The sequence below is a fragment of the Akebia trifoliata genome, chromosome 6 (genome assembly GCF_017979445.1).
Source record: "Akebia trifoliata isolate Shusen 1 chromosome 6, ASM1797944v1, whole genome shotgun sequence".
NCBI classification, from domain to species: Eukaryota; Viridiplantae; Streptophyta; class Magnoliopsida; order Ranunculales; family Lardizabalaceae; genus Akebia; species Akebia trifoliata.
In genome coordinates this window covers 7,715,241-7,723,674 of record NC_141380.1, presented here as the reverse complement: position 1 = coordinate 7,723,674, position 8,434 = coordinate 7,715,241, and the positions used below count along the sequence as shown (strand labels likewise).

General features: G+C 31.2%; 1 protein-coding gene across 2 annotated transcripts; it reads left to right on the top strand.

The window, feature by feature from the left end:
- Positions 1–1,686: 1,686 nt before the first annotated feature.
- On the top strand, positions 1,687–6,453 carry LOC147400016 (histidine-containing phosphotransfer protein 2-like). Of its 2 annotated transcripts, none has more exons than XM_086445613.1 (6): positions 1,687–1,878; positions 2,480–2,607; positions 2,734–2,802; positions 3,804–3,875; positions 5,465–5,531; positions 6,129–6,453. In XM_086445613.1, exons 1-6 carry the CDS (start codon positions 1,819–1,821, stop codon positions 6,276–6,278), a joined length of 546 nt encoding a protein of 181 aa, XP_086301739.1. In that variant the 5' UTR covers positions 1,687–1,818; the 3' UTR covers positions 6,279–6,453. The 2 variants fall into 2 exon arrangements, with proteins under 2 accessions (XP_086301739.1, XP_086301738.1); XM_086445612.1 differs by having other exon boundaries at positions 1,703–1,878; positions 5,459–5,531.
- Positions 6,454–8,434: the final 1,981 nt, after the last annotated feature.

The window sequence follows — 8,434 nt, the reverse complement described above, 5'->3', positions numbered from 1 at the left end:
TATTAAGGCATTCTGGGCATTTTTTATTATAATATTAATAATAACATTTCTCCTTCAACGATGATGAAATATAATTGTTTAAAACATAGTGATGTACGTATTATGTATTTTTTTTAATGTTAAGGTGTATGAGATGTTGCGTGGATGTTAGATTGTGTGTTATGCAAATATTTTTTTTATTAGAAAATTTTCATATGTCAATTTTTAAGAGGAGATGCTGTCAAAATTTTGATAGAATTATAAAATTTATAAATTTATTAAAATTGAAAATAATTATTTTTATAATTTTTTAATATAAATTTATTATATATATATATATATATATATATATATATGTATATAATTAGTATAATTATATATTTATTAAGGTATTTTAATCATTTTTGGTGCATTCTATGTGCATTATCAACATTAAGGGTATTTTGATTAATTTAACAAAATACAATAATAAAAAGCTGTCAAACGAACATTAATTTCTGACTTCTGTGCTTTTGTAACGAACAAGCTTTTGTTGGATATGACTTTTCAAGTTCTAGGCTTCTGAAGTTAGAGTTGGATTCTTTAAAGAACAGACCCGTAGTTTCCAAGGGCGATAATTAACATTAGGGTAAATTACACTTTGATAGCCTATAGTTTGACGTAATTCCAGTTTGACCCTCAAACATTTTTATAATTTAGATGTTATTTGACAATTTCACCCTCTAATTTTATTTTATTTTTATTAAAGAAAAAAATATATAAATAATATTTAAAATGCCCCCACCTAGATATTTATTGAACTCATTTTTCACAAGCATATATTTATTTATAAAAAAGAATAACATTTAAAAAAAGGTAAAATGGTCTTTATCAAAGGAATTTAAGTGTTAAGTTGACGGCAATTCGACAAAATGTGGTAAATGAATCCCTTAGATAACTAAAATGGAGGTATGTGAAATTACAAAAATATTAGGAGTTCAAAATAGAATTATGTCAAACTACAAGGGTGAAAGTGTAATTTACCCTTAAAATTAATAACAAAATTTTCCCTTTTATAGCTGTATTACAATAACAAATGCCTATTTTTCTTTAAGTACAATAAATAATACCAACAAAATTTCTTTCTTACAATAATATTTACCTCTTTCAAAGGAATTTTCTTTCAACCATAATTTCCCTTCACCTACTGCACTTACGAACTGTTTGTTTGTTGAAAAATATATTAGAAAAAGTAATTTTCTTGAAAATTTTATAGCAAGATCATTTTCAAGTAAAAATATTTTTTCTACCGGCGTAGGAAAGTATTAACCAAATAATATAATTTTTGACTGTTCTGAATTCCTTAAATGCAAATTAAACACATGCGAAATATTTTTGAAAAATCATTTTCAGGAAATATAAATATTTCGATAGAAACTTAACTTTCCTTATTCAGTAATCTTGCACATTTAGATTACAACTGAAAGTAATAAATGTATTAAAAGCTTTTATTATAGTCAATTTTTTAGTACATCCTTGCACAATCAAATAATTACTCATCGAGCAATTTTTTCTTCTTTATTTTTTGGAAAACTAAAGCTCTTTAACGGCATTCCCAAGTAGACGTTCATATATTTTCCTCAAAACCTTTAAAGTTTCAAAATTAGACTTTAAAGTCTCTCTCGTTTCTCCAGAAAAGGAAATGATATTAATAGTTGACACTTGTGACAAGTGTCACTTATAATTGTTACTCATTCGGTCCTCCCTCTTTCCTCTCCTTTAAAAACTCGTCTCCTCCGTCACTCTCCTTCAGTCCGTTTCAATTAGGGTATCTCATTCTTACTTGATTTCTGGTCAAAAATGGCTTTACCATCCATCAAACAACAACTTAAGGATTTTCTCTCATCCGTTTACGATGCGGTAACCCATTTTTTCAACTTGGATATCAATTTGTTAGGGATTTTTCGCATGTGTGTTTTTAAATCATTTGTGATTCTACTTTTGATCATCTGTATTTATTTTGATTTGATTACTTTAAATCGCCTTTTGGGTTAGTTTCGTTTGGAGTTTGTTTCTTTGATGATCATCTCTAATTTTTTATTTTATTACTTTAAAGTGATTTTTTTTAGCTAATTTGGTCTACGATCTTTGTTTTTGAGTTTGTTTCTTTGATTTTTCTTTCCCTACGTATGATAATTTCTAGTTGTTTTTTATTTTTATTTTTTAAATTGATTTTTTGGTTGAGTTATGATTTTTGTTTTGGACTTTGTTTTTTACCTAGTTTTTTTAGAAAGATTTGTTCTTTCTTTTGATCTTTCTTAGTTCTTTGATTTTTCTCTAGCTTGGTAATTGATACTATTGAATTTATTTTTTTTGCTTAGATAAGGCAATGAAAATAAAAATGGATTTCTTTTTTTCTTAGCTTCTTAGACTCATTTTAGGTTTATTGGATACTCCCCTTTTGGATCCTATGAGTGATTGATGGTGTGTTTCTTGATGCATGTTGATTTGTTTCATGTAGGGGATTTTGGATAAGAAGTTTGAGGAACTTCAAGGTGTGGAGGAAGCAAATCCTGGCTTCATCTCTAATGTGACCACTTCGTTTTGCAACGATACAAAAAGGATCTTAATAGAACTGCACATATCAATGTACTATGACATTTTTCATTGTTTCATTAGTATTGATGTTTATTGTATTTGTAGATAGTTTCTGGACTTGCTTTGGGTTGTTCACGGCTTCTTTTTTCGTAACTTTTTTTTTTTTTTTATTTGCAGGGAGGGACGTAGTTCAAATTACTCCCTTGGGAATGATTATGTTCACCATATCAAAGGAAGAAGCTTACGGTAATATGTAAAGTCCATCAGCGAAAGGATGATGTGTTAGATACCTGAATAGGATCCGTTCAGTCTAATAAATAGAAAGAATGCATGATAAATACTTAGATTAAAAAGTGTTCATGCTTGATGTATATGATGACTTATGCATTGCACTCATGTTGAGGGATTAAGAACTCATGTAAAAGATATTTCACAAATAGTCCAAAAATAGTTCAGTATTGAAAAATAGGAATCATCTAATTGGGTTACTTTATGATCCTGGGGATTCCTGAGGTTGGGACCTTCTACATTTTTCGTATGGCATTAGTCTAGGATAGAAGTTGATTTGTTGACATTCTAGTTTAATTCTCTAAATCTGATTTTTAATCAATTATTTCATTTTTTTTCAAAGCCTCTAATCATTCAAATAGGATATTACAATTATTTAAGGGTTTGCACCCTGTGAAATTTAAATGTTTATTGATTCTGAAGAAATAGCAAACCTTGCAACATTATTGTTGGTTATGCTAAGTTTGGATGCTTCTTCTTTTTTATGATTTTATTTGGTCATTTAATTAACTAAGAACTATTTTATGGATGAGTACAAAAACAAGGGAGAAGGGTTCATTGGGTATAGTATCTCCATTTACACATTTACATGCCTTAGAATCGGTATCTCATTGGCATCAGACAGTATATGAGAAAAAGGAATTCAAAGTTCATTTTGTAGAAAAATTATGGTTCTTGTCTGTGTGGATACCCAGATCCTTGGTCCTAAGGATTGCGTTAGAGGAGTTTTTTTTAACTTTCAAATACTTCTCAAAAGATAGTTGTGATTATTTCACCATTGTTAGAATGGTTTAATTTCCACCTTTTTAGATTTTTTTTTTTTGGCTAATGAATTGTATAAAGCAATTAACATCCCATCTTATTGAAGCACTCCAAAAAAATTTTGCATCATCCTACTCACTTATCATTGAGAAATTAATAATGAAGCTTACTTACTTTCTGCGTGTTTGACATTGTAGTGTTGGAGCTCGTCTTGTGAAACTTGCCTGCTGTGAATTCAATTACCATTTTGAGAAAAACAACTATGAACAGTAAGAAAAAAGCTTCTCACATACCCTTACCTTTAATATTGTTTCCTTAGATGTCTTCTTATTCTAGCATCTCATCTGATTTCTTTCCGTTTACTTGCATTTCACAAACTGCCAGTATTGAAATTTTTTTTTTAAATATTTAAGGATTTTTCTCTTTCTTAGATATATTGTTTTTCATGAGTTTTTCCTGTCTTGGATGCATTGTTTCTCATGAATATCCTCGTATTTCCTTTAGTCAAGGTTCTTTTCTAAGGGATCATCCTCATTTTCTTCACTTTTTCCCATCATTAGAACCTTACCCTAACTATTTGGGTTCAACGACATAACCTTTTTCCTTCCTTATCTTCAAGATTTTGTTGGTAGAGTTATCCCTCTAGGCTTCCTTTCCATCCTACATATATATATGATGAGTTTTAAAGTTTTCAATGAACATTTTAGGGAAGGCTATTGCTATTAGACTGGAATACCTGATTTGGGGAAGTCATTGGTAGCAAAGGAAAAAAATCATTTTCTCTCAAATGCATTCAAAGCCATGGTGTTTTGGGCATAAAAGAATCACAACGCAAAATCATTATCAAAACTCATTATCTCGTTTTGAACATCAAAGAAAATCCATTCTTATAATAGATCTTACCTATTTTTGCCATTATTTCGCCTAGTTTATAATTTTTCTACAACAGGATTTTCTGCTGTCCTATACTCGGACTCAGTATTTCTTTCTACATGAACATCATGTGTGTCTGTGTTAATTAAGACACATTTGGACACATATGCTGGTGGCTTGCTGGAGAGACCTACTCTCAGCATGAACCACTTGTTTTCATATGATTTTTTTTTTATTACTTTTACATGTTTTCATGTTTGGGAATAAAAATGAATAGTGTACTGATTTGGGAATTAATTAAATTCAAAGGTTTGAGAACCTTTTTAAAATTTTCATTACGTTATCAACTATTACGTTGTTCAATTAATCATGAGATGCCAAGAAATTGGTTTTAAAGTCGTATATATACATAATGGTCACCCACCAAAGTTGAAGTCATACCTGAGATGCTTGAGAATGATGTGAGTTAAAATTATTTTTTTTGTTATTTCTTTCAATTATAGACAATGATATTTATGTTGTGTAGCTTTGCAAAAGACTCTTACAGTATGATTTTGAATGGTAATCTTATTCCATGACATTGGTTTAAAACATACATGGTGCACCTATACACTCTTCAAATCTGGGATCATCGATAGTTTGCATTCCTTTGAATAATTTGACCTAATATTTCATGCTATATATGGATAAATTTTATGCTTTGTGAAACCTTCAACCATTCAAACCACCATCTTTGCTTACTAATTTTTAAACACTCTCATCATTTTTTCTTAATACCAGATTTTTTCCAAGATTTTTAATGTGTTTGCTTTTTTAGTCTTTCATTTATCCACCACTTTAGTTTAATAATTTCTAACACTATGCCCTTATCACGATCTTTTCCTCCCTTTTTTTTTTGTACTTCTTTTACATTCTTCCTTTTTTTACATTTATTTTTTTAAGAAAATATTCCCTTCTTTAACAAAGATGTTGCTTTTAGGTGCAGGCGCACAATATTGAAAATCAAGTCTGAGTTTTTCAAGGTAGTAGATATATTCGATATCATCGCTCGGGTAAGGGTTAATTCTCTTAACATCTGAGATGTGGTTTGCATGCAACATGGGGCATTTCTATTCATCTCTCCTAGAATTCATGTCTTCTATAGTTTTTGGCAAGATTCCAAAAACGAAAAAAAAAAAGTCCAAGTAGCTTGTTGACTAAAATTTCACATAATAGACAGCAGACCGAGCCTGTATCTGATCTTGTTCAACGACTATTCCCGGGAAAAGTGCAGCCCCATGGGCATCCCTTGAGGAATTAATGCTAATATTGGGTATCGAACTCATGACCTACAAACATTAACCGCTTATTAGTCCGAAATTGCCATTGAGCCAACCACTCTGGGTTCTTATGGTGCACATTCATGGGTCCACCTTGGAGGTCCTTGCGTTAAACCGGTCCATTTGAATGACAATCACCATATGTTTTATCAATTTGTTTGAACCGATAGAATATTACTGATAATTTTTTTTTGTAAAACGTGTGACCATCTTATGAATACATTTTTTTGTTCTTGGATATCCTAAATTAGAGGTGGCCATCGTACACGGGCCTATCCTTTTCTTTTTATTTTCATGTGTTCTTATTCTTTGTGTGGCCTGGGTGTGCAGCCAGAACTCCACTTCCGCGACAATGCTTCACTACCCAGTGATAGTGATGATGATGATGATGATGATGATGATGATGACGATGACGATGACGAAGATGAGGATGATGATGATGATATGCTACCCAACGACCCTACACCACCTCAAGATTAAGAGAGATGGTGGTTTCTACATCCTCCTCCTCCAAATGTGTCAAGCGAAACTAAATAAGAGAACTTATAAGTTAAATGGAGGGAGGGGAGTGCTTAGTAATAAATATGATGGGTTTTGTTTATGTGATGTGTGTTGTAACTGTACCAAAACATAAATTAAAAAACAAACCCTTAAATCCCGTGCTGCACATTTGTTTGAGCCCACATTTTAGTGGTGTATACAGTTGAGAGTAGTTTGATTGGTGATATTTTTTACCATTGGATCCATGGATAGTTTGAGACCCAATGGATTACTACTACAATGGGGTTTGCCCATAATAACTAGTTGCGCTGATTTTGGGTCTACAGGTCCCACTACGGGGTGGCCAAAATATATATGTGGCAATTGGGCCAAGTGTGCCATGTGGCATTTCTAGGTCGTGGGATTACAATAACAGTATTGCCTCCACTGTGCCTGATCCTCAGGTTGCAAAAGTACACTATTTTTAAAATGAAGGATGGTGATCTCATCTCCTCAACAGACTGAGGCCATAATATTTCTTCTTTGTGGAAAAAAGAAGGGAAAGTTGATTTGAGTTTTCATGAAATATTACGATAATTTGGAAACACTCCTTAGTATTTTGTTGAATATTTTAGATACTCCTGTGTTCTTGACTGACGGCTTTTGTAGGGGATAGGTATAAAAGGACTAAAATAGTTTCATATTTAATTACATGTTTCTAGCGATTCACATGATATCAACAAATGATTACAAGTCCTGACCAAGAATCTGCAACGCAATAGAACGCCCTTATAGAAGAGGTTGGAGGATACACAATTTTTTGGGGGAAAATCAAGGGATCTTTTTTGGCAAGAAGAAAAAATCAAGACCTTCTTCAAGGGATATGTAATGAACTTGGAAAGACAGGAGTACCTCAAACATTCACCAAGAAGTGAAGAAGTACTCTAAATTGCCAAAAATGTCACAACTTCTGTAAAAAAAAATACCATTTATCTTCATTTTGACATTTCATATGGTTTTTTCTTGTTTTCATTTGACTCATAAGTGCATTTTAGTGCATGTCTATCATTTTCTATAATTTTAATATAAAAAAAAATACTCAATATCCATCATTTCCATGACATTTACACCATTTCCTTGAAAATTGTATTAATTTTCTCATTGATTGAAATATTTTTATAATCAGACTAATTAAAATAGAAATTTCATCCCTTTTATGTGACCTTCTTTACCTATCTAGGGTATCTAAGTTTTACTTCTTTCAATGTAGATTTGGAAATATGAAACTGAATTTGCTAGATGAAAATGCCTAAATGCCCATCGATTTTATTTGATTATTGCTAAATGACCTGTTGAAAAGCTTTTTTACGTGCGGCTGAACACTTCAATTCTCCTAATTGATTCTATATTGAACCAATTTCTAGTTGTGCGACCAAATCAAATTTCCCTCTCTAGCCTAAATTCTATTTTTATATTACTTTGTTTTTATTATTATTATTATTATTATCAGTAAGCTTGTTTTTATTATAATTGAGGATGTGTTACTAATACCTCAAGAACTTGTGAGAATTGTAGTAGAAGATCAAATTTGTTTGTATTCTCTTTAGTTTTTTTCTAATAAAAAGGGTGGGGTCCCTACAACTCCAACTTACTGATTTGAAAAATAGTTTGTTTTTAATGAGTTTAGTAACTCGGTGTTGTGGGATTTGAACCCAGTTCTTTGGTATTATCACCCAAAGACTTTACAACCAAACTAGTCGGCACCTGCCTGAGCATATTAGTTGGTGGCTTCAACTTTGTGTCATAATTATCAGGACTCAACTTTGCTTGGCCAAAAACTGAAATGGATTGCCTAGTTCTTTTAAATTCCTAATTTCATTTTTCGAACCTTGCCGAGGCCATGATAGTTGAGACTTGCCAACACCTTAGACCTATACTAAAGGTAGTATATAAAAATTACTAGAAAAAAATGATTTGCTAAATTAAATTACTAGCAATAAATTGTATTCATTTCTCAAAAAAAAAAATTCATATTTCAAATGAGCAAAAAAAGTAAATTAAACATTAATGAATATTATTTGAGTCTTACTTTCTTATGTTGTACGAGTGTCTTTTGAAACCCATGTAAGTTGTGGGTATGAAGCCAAATCTTTGAC